A 13,668-nucleotide genomic window follows, 5' to 3' on the forward strand; every position below is an offset into this window, starting at 1 on the left:
GAAAGAAAAGCTCTAAAGCAATAAAACTTTTTTTTTAAATAATTCAGTCTTTTCGAAGTTAGAACAAGTTCTTTTATGTAGTTTTTTTCTTATGAGTTAGATTAATTTTTAATCAATATTATTTTCCTTTGTTATGGGAATAATTCTAACGTGATAGCCTTGTCTTTCACACTTGTCTTTTCTGAAAGAGTTAATATAAAAATTCTTAAGGCTACACAATAGCTGAATTATAAACATATTCCAGTCTTTATAAGATAATTAATAAGCCAGTCTTACACTGTTGCTTACTCAATAAATTTATTGCCACTTCTTCCAAAGCTTCATAGAAAATTGTGGAAGTTGTCTTAACTATCAGCTGCACGCTCCTGAGCCCTGAGGAAGCTAGCCTTCTTCTGAGCAACACGGTCTTTCTTCTGGGCAAGGGACATCTTGGAACTGTTCACTCTGCAAGATAAAGACAGGGTACGATATATCCAGAGCAGAAATAAGCAAAAGGGTGGTCAAGAAAACTGAAGCTGCAATTAAGAATTCTATGTTAGAATATATTGCCACTTCTGTAACATGTTCTGTTTCTTAAGATATCGTTGCAGCACCACCAAAAGTATGCTAGCAGTAAATTAAACTGTGCTTAACCAAAAAGCACAGTTAAGCTCCTGTAAGGACTAGACAGTAAGAAAGTCACTGCAGTATCTGTGCCTTAGTTTTTCTCCCAAATTCCTGAAAAATCTGAATAGTTTAATACTAACAACTTAGTCAGCCTGCCCTCTCCTGAATAGAAGACGCCTTCCCTCTGAAAACACGAGGATGCTAAAATACACTTAAGGAATACCAGTTATTCAGGCCACAGCTATGGTCTACTACTTGATTTTTATTTTTATTTTACAGCTAATGGCTCTTAAATTTTTTATTTTCTGTTGAAAATAACTCCTTAAGTTACATATAACTGGTTATATCTTAATCTGATCTAAAACACATGAGTTTTGACACAAGTGTCCTATAAATCACTATCTGTTCCAACCTAACTAAAGTCTCTTTAACAGAAGTCATGTTCATGTTTACCTCTTTTTCTTGACTTCTCTCTTGGGTTTCTTTTCATGGACTGGATTATCCCGTATAGCAGCATGGGCTTTTTTGTACATTTCTTCCATCTTGGGGGGGAAAGAAAAAGGTGTTACTATTTTAGGATCATATCAAGAAATAACATACCCTTAGCAGAGACGGCAGTAGAAAAAGGTTTCATCACAATACAGCTTACAAGTTTGTGTGGTTCCCTTGACAGTATTTTCTTCATGCAGATCACTGTTACAACATACTGGAATCCCTGCCCATTGCTACGCTGTGATTTTGATTTGAATATCCAAAATGGCAGCTTGGACACAAAACCAAGGAAGTATTTTTACCCCTATTTTACAGATAGTGAATCAAGGATGTAGATTAACTACGTAGTACTTACAAGTCTCATAACTACAGGCTAGCAGAGAAGTGCTATTTCCTCTGAAGGCTACTTCCTAGGAGCTAATTTCCCTGTATTTAAATTTAAAGGCAGTACAGAAAGTTACTCTACTTCCACCTAGAGTAAAATAATTCTCTGAATTATTTTAAATATTAAATATTATTTTAAATATTAAAAGTAAAATTAATTGCTCTGAAGACTTAGTGCTTACATTAAACCAAAATTACTTAAGTACTTTCATCAGATGCAGTCTTACCACTTCTCAGACCCTATTGTGGTACACATTACAAAGCTAATTAGTAAAAGAGAAGGGAAGAAGTTGTGAGACTTGTTAATCTGTAGCTGCTTTCACACAAGTCCCTGCATCATCCCTAAGAATGTTGTCATGTAGCAGCAACAAATACATTAGAAGAGGCTACGCCAAAGCAGTTATTTCTGAGAGCTCACATGGCATGAGAACATACAGAACTCTGGGTACCAGGTCGTTGTGCATAAGTTCTTATTCTTTAACATAGCAGGACAGGAGCATGGAAGCGAGCTGTTCAGTTACACAGATCAGAAGACCCTAGCCTCTCTGACCCAAAGACAACTATGGCTCTATAAAGGCACTGATTTGCTGATGGTTAATTACAACTAGACCCCAGCTGTGAAAAGATTCTCTATATTAACATTGTTTAGTAATGTAAATACAGTTACATTTTTTTAAGTAAAGATTACATAGCAAAAAATTAGCAAATTGGTTAAGTTTGCAGAAAAAACAGAACAACCTATAGTAATAAAGGTATAAAGAATTAAGTTAGCTTTTCATAGCCTAGAAAAGGGACATTAGAATGTTTGTTTCACTTGTCAAGAGTGCAACCAGAGGAAACCAAGATTATTACAGGCAGCAGACAAGCCATCTGAAAGACATTTAATAGTTGAAACAAGCAAAAGAAACACTGTGGTAATTCCACAAATCTTTGTGTTTTGTGCAATATATTCAGAAATGGAAAGTTGTACTGAAATAAGATATACAACACTCAGAATATACTTCATCAGATGCTAGCTTCTGCAACAGAACTAGCTTGGGCTTTTCTGAATTTGCCACAGGCCTACAGCTACCTATAGTCACACATCATAAAAAAAAGATGTGATATAGAGCACATCTTCAGTTACCCCAGCTGCAGAAATGACAGGCTGCAGTGCAGGATTAGGAATGACTGGGTAGCCAAGCATAGAAACTGGTGATTTAATTTCTGTATCTGGAAAAATGTATGTGGTCTATCTTAGGATGCAGTCCTATAAGCTTATATTTTCAAGCAGAATGCTAAGCTTCAAAGAATGAAAAATCACTTTCCTTTCAAAAGACCTACTATATACTACAGATACCTTAATAACGGGATTTTTTTTTTTACATGGAGAACACGTAACATAAACCACATTCCCATTTTAAATTATCAAGCTTTTTTGCATTACTGAGAATGCCCTACACAAGACCTATCAGCATCTCTACTAATGTGCAAGAGCCAAAAAGACAGATCTTACCCCATCAGGTGTTACATTGTTCTTTATGTATTGGGAGAATTGCTTTTTGTAAGCATCTTCATCCTCCTCCATCAGGTAACGCATATAATCTGCAACATTTTGGCCCATGATATGCTTGCGGTGAACCTCTGCATTGAATTCTTTGCTTTCTGAGTCATAACCAGGGAAACGCTTGGTACTGTGAAAGAGCAGTTACATTCAGAGTAAGACATACTGCCAAATGCTCTGATTCAGAGGCAAGCTTCCACAAAGAAATAACTGTTGGATAAGATTCTGCTATAGATAACTGAGGGATGGGACCCTCTACTTAAAAATGGAAAGATAAAGAAAAAGAAGAAACAGAAGTTCATCTCAGCTGCCATCAGTCCCGTCTTGAAACAATGCAGTACATCATATACACACCATGGACCAATTACAGAGTGCTCAGTCACGGGGTATCATCATGTAGCAGCCAAGTTAGAAAAACTGAAGAATTAGTCAAGAATAACAGGACAGCATGAGAGGGAGTAGGAAAATGCACAACAGATTTCTGAATTGTTTTCCCCACTGCTGCTGTCAGAAGCAGTCAACTGTTATTATTAGTGTTAAGTAATACTACCAAAAAAATCTTGATTTTGTCACTGGTAGCTTCTGACAGGAATTACCAAAACTTCAATGTGGAAATTTTAAGTGCAGGTGGACCACTCAGACCTACTACTGTCTTGACAACTGTGGGAAAAACCAATGGTTGTTTTGCATCTGGTATGATGTACCACTGCAAAATTAATACCTACATGCAATTTGCTTAAGACTTGAAAAAACAAACACTAAAGAATATTTATGGATGTGCATTCTGCATATATGGATGCACATATCATCCAGTACATATGGGTGTACTGGATGATTTCAAGTAAAAGCAAGAAGGTAGCTCTTTAGTTCCTAATTTATAGATTAATTTATATAATTTAATAGAATCTCTTGATAGTCACAAGATTCATGCAAGTTCTATCAGAATTGCACCAATAGATTAAAAAACAACCAACCAAATAAAAAAGCACTACCCCAGAACCTACACTAAAATAATAATTACCAGGTTATAACAAAACTATTTCAGCACAAAAATGACAGTATATTTAGACTGTCATACACAGAAATATCTCAGGTAATTCTAAAGGGATTTTTCCAGACAGACTAGATTACCTGTGAGGGATGGAGAGACCACCATCCACTGCACCCTTCAGAGCACCAAAAACTTTGTTTCCAGTAGTAGTTCTGGCAAGACCTGCATCAAGGTAGCATGTGAAAGCACCAGGCTTTCCATCCACACTTTCCACATTGTATTCATCACCAGTCACTTCAACTAGGCCTTCATAGATCTTATCAAGGCCAAATTTATTCAGAAGCTGTGGGAAAGGGAAAGAAAAAAAAGAAAAAAGCACACCTGAAAGTCTGGCCATTTACTGACAAAATTAAGAATCACCATCAGTTTAAAACACAAATTTGTAGTAGAATCTCCATGCTTTCAACCAATTTATTTATCAAAATGATGTACTCCATACTAGTAACAAAGGTTATAAATAACCATCACGGTAAGCATGCCTGTTATATTTCAATTTCTTGTTCCAACTGGTATGCCAGGAAACTCGAAACTTATTCACATGCTCATATGGAAAATGGATAAATGGGGCTTACACATGTCTGAACTCTTAAAGGTACATTTCTTACATTTTTATCCTGACTCCCTCCCTCCAACAAACTTAAGTGCTGAGACTTAAAAATTGGCTGCTGGGCTTGAAATTGGATGTTTTCATACTTCTCGCTGTGATTTGACAGTCACAAGAGGCCATCAAATCTATACGGTAAAGAGAAAGAGTTAGAATTTAGAGAAGCCCGCAGGATCTAGTATCTATACTAACTCACCACTTAAGAAAGTAGGCTTTCCCTAAGTAGGCTTTCCTTTTTGAAAGAAAACCAGAAAAACAGAACAGCTACTTCCAGACCATTTGTCAGATACTTACCCTGCGTGCCAAAAGCAGACCTGTGCAGTATGCTGCTGCATAATTAGTCAGGCCAACCTTCACACCGTATTTTGGCAGCTCATGGGCGTAAGCAGCACAGACAATCATGTCGCCTTCGATCCTAGCATAGGCAATCTGACAGCAAAAAAAATAAGTTAGTTTTCTCGTTGTAATGCTGGGTTTAATTTACTATTACTTTGACATCTACTTAAGCCAATAGGAATTCTGTAGAGAAACGTCCAGCAAACTGCCAACCAAGCTCACGAGCTTTTGCTTCATTTTTCTTTTCAAAAATTTCTTACAGCATAATTAAATCCTCTGTTACAGAAGCTAAGAATTCAAATCCATATTAGGGCAGAGAAAGTAGATGATGGCAACCACTTTCTTTCATTTCTTCACAGACATCAAGATGCCAGGAAACTGCCTACAAAAGCAACCTTTCAAATAATTATTACATACATAGATGGATTCTGTCCCACTTTCTGCAGGTAGCTCTCATATAACACAGCATGTAAATCACCTTAGAAAAATGCAAAAGCACTTAGAGTTTGCGAGGACAGTGTTACTTCATGGAGTGATTTTATTAATGGATCTGAGATCTTCACAATCTCAGGGGTCTCCTGTGAGACAGCAGTAATATCAGATTTGTTTCTACTGTTCCTTTCACGTATAGAACCTTCTCCCTTTGACTCCCATCTCCTCCACACCTAAAAGTTGCCCCCTCTTTCCAGGTTTTCCACATACTGGAAAGGCACTATCTGTCAGATGTGAGTGCCTGCCACCACCACTTCTTGTTTTGAATTTCAGAGATAAAGTAACCTCGCCAAGGTCATACAGTTTAGTCTGAACTGGTTAAAACTGGTACTCTCTACCATTCTCTAGAGCTAACTACTCAATGAGGAAACAACAAGCATTTCTAGCTTTTTTAAGCTTTACACATATTCATGATAGAACAGGCCTAAGTTTTTAGCTTCAAAATGTTCTGAAAATAAACCAAGAAAGTGAACTACAGCAATAAACTGCATTACACAACGCAAGACACAACTTAATAACCATGAAAAAGTGACTATTCTTATTTGTCAGTCTCCTTTAATCTTACAGGAAAACTCTTGTAAAGCTTATCTGCTTCCTCCGATCCACACTAACATCACAGTGAAGGCCTCCTGGAAGTGAGGTCACCTTTATAAATAAGGTAACAGTAAATGCAGGTTGACCCGTCCCACAGGCAGTTTTGTTGTCTCCAATCAAGCAAAAAAGCCTCTCTTTTCAAAGTACTAAGTTTTAAGCCAGTAGAAAAGATAGGGAAGTTTTCCCGTCCCTAACCTTGTTTTAGAACACTAGCAAAATTACTTTTGTGAATATGGATTGTTACCAAAATCGTGTCAACTTTAAAGACTGTTTTTCTCCCTGAAGCCAAGCAACAATATACAAACTGCTCAGGACAAAACCCAACAAACAGCTGCCTCAGCCATCCATCCCCCTTTCCATTTACTACATTTCAAGGTTGATAAGTAAGTGACAAGCACCACAAACCTTACCTGGCAAATGATGTCTCTGTTGGTAACACGCACAATCATCCTATATTTAGGGGTGTTGTACTTGTTTTTATCCTGAATTACCAAACGCTTACGAGCATAGTAATCAGTTTTTCCCTCTGAAAAACAGCAGTTATATGTGTGAGAATGTGTGTTAAGAAACAGCACTATCTGTCAATATCATTTAGTTAAGTGATACAGGGAAGTTAACTATACCTCTCCTTCTCCTGAATTTTACTTGGTATCTCTTGAAGTAGGCCTTATTCTTGACAACTTTCACAAACCCCTAGAATAAGAAATATAACTAGATGTTATTAACGTGTAACTATGTAAACCAAAGCCATTTAAAATGACTAATTCTGCTATGAAAAAAACAGCGATCAATCTGTAATAAAGTAACAGGTCATCTTACAGCTAAGCTGAGAGTCATCTCAGAAAAAAAAAAAACACGAAAAAAACACAAAAACCAAAAACACACACACAAAAAAAAAACAGAATTCACATCCTTCACAGCAACTTTTCTTCTCCTGAAACCACATGAAGTCAGGGGCAAACCGGACATTACAGTCGATAACTACACGTTTGTCTGCACAGACTGAAGCAGTAAGGTCACTCCCACTCAGCTTATTTTCCGGGAGAGCTCTCCAGCAGCAGCCCCTTCTCTAATCCTCAGCTACCGAACGACAGCAGTACAGACGAAAAGGGAAAAAAACACGAAAGGAAACCTAGCGGGGCGTCCGGCCGGGCGCTGCTCGGCACCTGCCAGGTTTCAGCGCGGAGACCCCGCAGGAGGGCCGGGGGCAGCCCCCCGAGCACCTCCGCTCTCCCCTCGGCCCGGGGGGCTCCGTCCCCGCCGCCGCCCCCCGCCCGGCGCCGGCCCCGCTCTCTCCCGCCGCCGCCCGCCGGAGGCCGGGCCGGGCCGAGCCGCTCCGGCAGCCATTGCCACGTTGGAGCCGGCGGCGGGCCGGGGCCCATCGGGCTCCATCCGGGCGGGCCGGGCGGCGCGGCGGGCAGCGAGCGGCGGGACCGAGTCCGCCCCGGCGCGCGGGTGCCGCAGGACCGGTACCGACCATCGTGCCAGGTACTGTCCGGTCTAGGCCTAGGCCGGGGCCCGCTCCGCACAACGCCTGCAGCCAGCAGCAGGGGGGAAAAGGCCGCGCCCACCGCGCAGCCGCAGCTCCACGGCGGCACGGCTCGGCTCGGCTCGGCCGCCCCCCGGCGGAGCGGAGGAGCCATCGCGTCGCGCCCCGCGGCCCGGCCTCTGGGTGAGTGGAAACCCGGAGCGGCGGCCGGCTAGTCCTTCGAAGCGATGGCTTCGTCCTTAAGAGCTGAAATGCGAGGGGGTGTCAGTGCCTTCTGCTTCCTTGGGGGAGTTCTCGCGGTTGGTTGAACAGTAAATACCTGAAGCCAACCCAGCCCCAATGGAATGCAATTCCTAAGCTGGAGCTGCTCGGAGCGATCGGTATCTGATTAAATAAATCGAGAGCACGGTGCAGCTGCTGCTGTGCGTGTACACGGGGACACACAGGTCGAGTGCTATCGCATCGCTTGGTGTTATTGGAGAGAAGCGCGCAAAGCCAGCACCTCTGTACCTGACACATTTGTCCACCTAGCCACTTTACAAATGATAAACCAAACCAGTAATTTTTATTCACAGAACAGTATTTTTAAAAGTCATGCATTTGCTATAAGTAACCACAGGAGAACGAAAGAAAAAAGAAATCTCCAGGGTCAGCCAAGCACCAGTGTGATTCCACACCACTAGCTTCAGAAGTTATCGAACTAAGCCTGGATTTTGAAAAGCTGAGGTTTCTACCTACTCTTCAGTTTTTACATAAAAGCAACCCTCGCTGAGCACAGCATCTTGTCTGCTCCCCACCACACAACCACCTGCCTGCTGATGAGGCTACTACCACTGGGCAATGGCTCCCCTGGATGCGGAAGGCCCGATGGTGACAGAAGGGCAGGCCTGGCCTGCTGGGTCCCGGTGGTGAACACGACCAGTGGAACTGAGCGCAGTCCCAACCAGCCCCTAACCCACACCTCCACCCTGCAGGCTGCCCCACACCTGGGCTCGTTACCCCGCCGAGCCGCTTACAAATTCAGGGCCAATTTCCCCCCACACCTCAGAAGCAATGTTTGCTGGAACGAGAGCTACTATCCACAGAGGCTCTGAATTCGTTGAGGTAAAAACTAAGGGTTTGGGTGTTATAGTGAAATATTTGTTATTGGTAATGTTTGTTATCAGAAAGGGAAGCATGTTTGTACGTTCTCTTTGCTTCCCCCTCCCAGTTCCAGGTGTGCGTACGCGGTGTTCCTCCAGACACCAGCCCAGGGGAGCAGGACTTCCCCCGGCCCTGTGGAGCCCAGATTCCGGGGGCCGGGCTGGCGGAGGCCGCTGCTGGGCCCGGCGGTGCGGGGCTGCCCCAAGCGGCGGCGGCTGCGCGCCGAGTGCGCCTGCGCCCTGCCGGCAGGGACGTGGCCTGGCTGCCGCCGCCGGCGGAGCGCGGGGAGCCGCCGGAGGCAGCAGGCGGCGGGCAGGGAGGCGGGCGGGGAGCGGGTCAGCGGAGGTTGTCGCCCCGCGCCGGGCCCACCGATGCCCGCACCTCCCCGCCGCGGGCAACGCTTCCAAGGTGAGGCGCGGCTGGCGCGGGCTGAGGGGCCGGGGGCGGTGCGCGGCGGGGCCCAGGCGGGGCGCGGCGGCTGGGCCGCAACGGCCGGGACCGGGGGGCTGCGGCGGGGCCGAGCCGAACCGAGCAGGCCGGGGCCGGGGGGCTCTCCTGAGGCGGTTGTGTGTATGTGTGTGAGGGGGCTGCGGGCGTGCGGAGCGTGGGGCGGCCCCGGGGGCGGCGGCAGGGGGCACCTCCTGCCTGCGGGGCGTGTTAACGGATTTGTTTTGCGGGAGAGGGGGGCTCTTATTATTATTCTTTTATTATTATTGTTATTGGGGTGCTGTTAAACCTGGAGCTTCTGGACATTTCATTTTTGAGATGCAATTTTCAACTGCTGCTTCGGAGGTCTCGCTAGCACCTCCTGCCGCATCTGCATAACCGAGATTATATAATAAGGGTAAGCAGTTGAGTGTTCCGGCCACTCACTGTTCGTGGCAGCTCTAATGCCCCGTGTTTTCATGCGGTTATGTCGGATTTCTGATGTTTTTTTGCCTTGCTGGCCAGAGAGCAATTGCATGCTAGCTTCATGTCTGCTGTAATGCTTTGAATTCCCAACCCCAACATGAGCCAGTATTAACACTGACTGTGTTAAAACAGTCTCAAATCATCTTGGCACAGTTTCTTTTCAAGATTATCTAGAAAAGATGTAGGATGGAGTCACGTCCATATGGAGAAGAACTGGCAATGTTCAGTTCTACTTTTCTACAAAAGTATTTGAGAAAATACTGAAAAGATGTCTTTTTCCCCCACAAAAAAACTTTTTTTCTTCCATGCACTTTATGTGGCTGAAAGAGAAGGTAACAGTATCTTGTTTTTTTTTTTTTGGTAGCTGTTTTGTATAAATATCTTTTTACTTCTGTAACCTTCTAACCTGCAGTTTCTGCTTTGATTGTGGCTGTACAGCTCTACATTTACACAACTGTATATCGAGATCTAAGGCTGATTTTGAAATATTTAGATATAAATCCTCTTTCAAGTAAGGGTTGGGAGAGGAAATAAATGGTAGTGAAAGAGGGACATGATCGGGGGAAAGCACAGGGTATTATGAGTCAGCATTGCCTGAATTTGATTAAACTCAGATGAAAACAGCTGTTGAGTGGGTCCCTGAAGGTCCACCCAGCCCAGTAGTGCCTCTGAGAGCAGCAGATGTTTGGAGAAAATGACTAAACATGGGAATCCTAATTCCTTCCTATTTCTCCTCCTAGCTTCCAGCATGCTGAAGTTTAGATACTTCCTGGGGTAGAGTTTAGTGACTTGGGTTTCATCGTGTTTTTCACTGCCCTCCATGTGTTTTTCTTCTGTACCTTTGTCTGATAGTTTTTGAACAAATAAGCAAGAGATAGCTGGAGAGTGGAAATGTTCGTGGAAAGGAATAGATGGGAGAAAAGCCTTTCAAAGTTGACAGGAGGAGTGGGGGAAAGTGATATGCCTAAACAGTTGCTGTCAGTTTGGTCTCTGGGTAAGACTGATAATAAATGGAGGAGTATTTAAAAAAAAAAAGTCCTTTGTCAGTGAATTTTGAAAAACAGTTTTTACCTTGCTAATTCAAGGTTCCATTACAACAGTGTAAAAGAATAAAAGCCATCTTGGGCTATGCTTAGATAGTACTAAATGTTTAAATTCTCTTGCTCCTTCTGATATGTTAACTTGTAACAAGGTTTTTTTAATGCTTAAGGAAGAGTCTCAGTAGAATTTAATATTTTAGTTACCATTTTGTCAAAGGCATAGTTAAAAAGAAAAACCCTTTCAGCTGATAGTCTGGGAAGATGAACAATAAAGAAAATCCTGACTGAATGTTCTTTTCTCGATCAACTCCTGCTTGCCTTCATTATACACACTGAATTCTTTTTTTTCCACGACGTGACTACATTTTTTTTATATCTATAAAAGCAAATAGTAAATATTATAGTTGCTTAGAACTTTGAGTTGTTAGATGTGTTCTCTGAAGTTCTTGACTGTCACCTCAGTGTGTAGATGGCATGCTGAATTAAAACCCCGTGTCTTATCTACTGGTAAAAAACCAGTATCATCTGTTGGTACATTTTTGATTAATTTAAATGGGGAATGCAGTCATGCTTTCATTATAGTCTTGTCTGCTTAACTGTCTACAGTTCAAGTGCATCCTTCTGCAGCAAGTGGTGATTGGAATAAAAGGGGGCTGGGGATTGGGCAGGAGGCTGGGTGGTAACGTAGGTGGACTTGCCTTGCTTTGCTCAGTTCACATTCAGTCATGATGTTTTCGTTGAATGCACGTGTGCACTTTAGCAAAAACTACGTGCTGGCAAGAGGCTTTAGTGAATCCTAGCTTGTCCTTGATTACTGCTAATTTGTTTAACTTCCTGTGAACTCTGGTAACTATCCAGTTAGCCTTGAAGTGGTGTTTTGGGGAGGGCCTAGGCAATGTCTGGTCTGCTATAGGATTCATGTAATGAAGAATGTGATCTCCTTTTGGTCACACTGACCGGGATTGTATGGTGGTCATTGTGTTATTTCAGGCTTTATTAATGGTCAACTTTGGTGATTTTCTGTAAAAGTAATCCTTCTGAGACCTGGTGAGGCAGTTCCAGTGTAGTTGGGGTTAAAGTACAGTGCTAGGGTTGGGCTTTGTTCTGGACTAAAAATAAGGTGGTGTCCGTGAATGACTGTGGGCATCTAATCTTTCTGTGTTGGTTCCCAACTTGGGAAACAGCCAAAAGGCACTACCACAAATCTTTATTTTTTTTGTATGAACAAAATTTACTTGTCTCCCTAATATAATGTTAAATACCTGCTTGACAGCATCGTAACATGTTCTTGATCAATTGTTTTAAACATTGAAAGTGTAATTATTGTGGTGATACAGAACTCCAGTTCACCAGTATCTTATAGTGCATTAACTCTGTTTTCTTTATTTGGTTTCTTCAGACTGGCAGATGGGCCCAGTCTTGTAATAGTGAGTTGCTATTGTCAGAACTTGACAGTGCACTTGTAACTAAGAGGATGTTATGAGAAGAGCTTACTGTTATTTTTATTAGAGTAAAACTATTGAATGTCATTTAAAATGGATGTAAAAAAACTAATAGCTAGCCAAAAACCGTTCTGGATGTGTATTTTCCATATCACTACATAGGGTGATACTGTATAGGAGAACTTAACTTTAAATCTTTTTCACAGATTCTTGATGCATACGTAGTTTGAATGGCAGACTGCTTTCAGACATGGGGAAAAAAAGTTCCAACTTAAATGTTCTTTGAAACAGCAGAGCTAAAAACAACATTCATTAAGTAAAGTTATTTTTGTTGGATTTTGTTTTGCCTTGGAATGCTGGGACTTCGTGGATTTGGCTGAAGCTTTAGTGTTTCCCAGACATGTGGAAAAAGAATTGTGATTGATATTTCTAAAGACAAAATGAGGATGCAAGTTAAAGTTCCATAAGACACTTACAGACCATGATATAGACTTGGGAGTTTTCTTTCTTTTTTTTTTTTTGGACAGATCTTTACAAAAGAAGTGAATAGGCATTTATTTCTAAACAAAAGCATAAGACTCAGTGGTTAAACAATCAAAATAACTTTTCATTTGGCTATGAGTAACGTAATTTCTCTGAAGAGCAGGCTTCTTTTTCTCTAATCACTAACTGGAGGAAAAACTTTAATTTAAGTGGCGTGTTCAGAAAAAACTGCAGGAGCACTGCTACAGACTTTGGTGGCATGGAGGAAGACACTCTACAACAATAAAAGGCTGCTTGCTTTGAGTTATACTGTAAATGCTTGTGAAGACAAGTCACGGATATCCGAAGCAAATCGGTGGGCAAAGTTAAATACTACAGCAAGGCTATGGATGCTGGCATGGATCATGTTACTAGAAACAGGGTACTGATGTATGTCCTTCTATTCAGATCTGCTGGGCTTACTGTGGATAGCTTAGACAACTTCCTGAAACTGGAAGTTACTAAATTGGTTGTGCTTTTCACTTCTAAAAGTTTTACATTTTCTTATACTCTGTCAGCAGCAGCAAGCTGTGATGAACTTGTAGCTTGCAAGTAAGGGTGGTTACTGGTCAGTCACTTTGGAACTGATTTACATGTTTGAATGTGAGTGTAACTGATAGGAAGTTGATTAATTTTACTTGATTAATTAAAGGAAAGAAGAGAAGTATCCTGAGGGGAGGGTCTTGCCAGTCTTTGTCATCTAACTTGTTTTAAATTCTAGTAAGTAAGTAATAAAATTGTAAACTTTACCATGTTCTGTAAGGCCATGCCTGTGTTCTCCATCACCTCACTTCACGCAGCCCTTGGGAAAGGGGACTGTGCACAGCCATGTAAAAGGGAGATAAGCATTTCAGTTCTAGCTTGTGGATTGTGATGTATGTCACAATTAAATAAGGAAAACTAAACCTAGAAAACAGGCTGCCAGTATATAGAAATAAATGTTGTATAGAATGGTGTATTTTTTATCTTGTCCAATATTTGATCCTTTTAACTTACCAATTTAACTCCTTGTAAATCT

At 42.0% G+C, this 13,668-nt stretch overlaps 2 protein-coding genes across 7 annotated transcripts in view; one reads left to right on the forward strand and one right to left on the reverse strand.

The window, feature by feature from the left end:
• Window positions 1-280: 280 nt before the first annotated feature.
• On the reverse strand, window positions 281-7,710 carry RPL5 (ribosomal protein L5). The gene is made up of 8 exons (XM_080602939.1): window positions 7,580-7,710; window positions 6,726-6,795; window positions 6,513-6,628; window positions 4,975-5,109; window positions 4,157-4,359; window positions 2,978-3,155; window positions 1,060-1,148; window positions 281-444 (listed from the first exon to the last, which is right to left on the reverse strand). Exons 1-8 carry the CDS (start codon window positions 7,580-7,582, stop codon window positions 345-347), a joined length of 894 nt encoding a protein of 297 aa, XP_080459065.1. The 5' UTR covers window positions 7,583-7,710; the 3' UTR covers window positions 281-344.
• A 40-nt stretch (window positions 7,711-7,750) lies between these two features.
• EVI5 (ecotropic viral integration site 5) overlaps window positions 7,751-13,668 on the forward strand; it is a 78,929-nt gene continuing 73,011 nt past the window's right edge. For 5 of the 6 annotated variants that reach the window (XM_080602840.1, XM_080602842.1, XM_080602844.1 and 2 more), the window contains exon 1: window positions 8,953-9,142. Coding sequence is in view for 1 of the 6 variants with exons in the window: in XM_080602845.1 (XP_080458971.1) it covers window positions 8,645-8,695 (51 nt within the window). In the remaining 5 variants the exon portion in view is untranslated. Of the gene's footprint in view, window positions 8,696-8,952; window positions 9,143-13,668 lie in introns of those variants that run through there. The other variant, XM_080602845.1, reaches the window with a different exon arrangement.

Source organism: Anser brachyrhynchus (genome assembly GCF_964034855.1).
Source record: "Anser brachyrhynchus genome assembly, chromosome: 8".
Classification (NCBI taxonomy): domain Eukaryota; kingdom Metazoa; phylum Chordata; class Aves; order Anseriformes; family Anatidae; genus Anser; species Anser brachyrhynchus.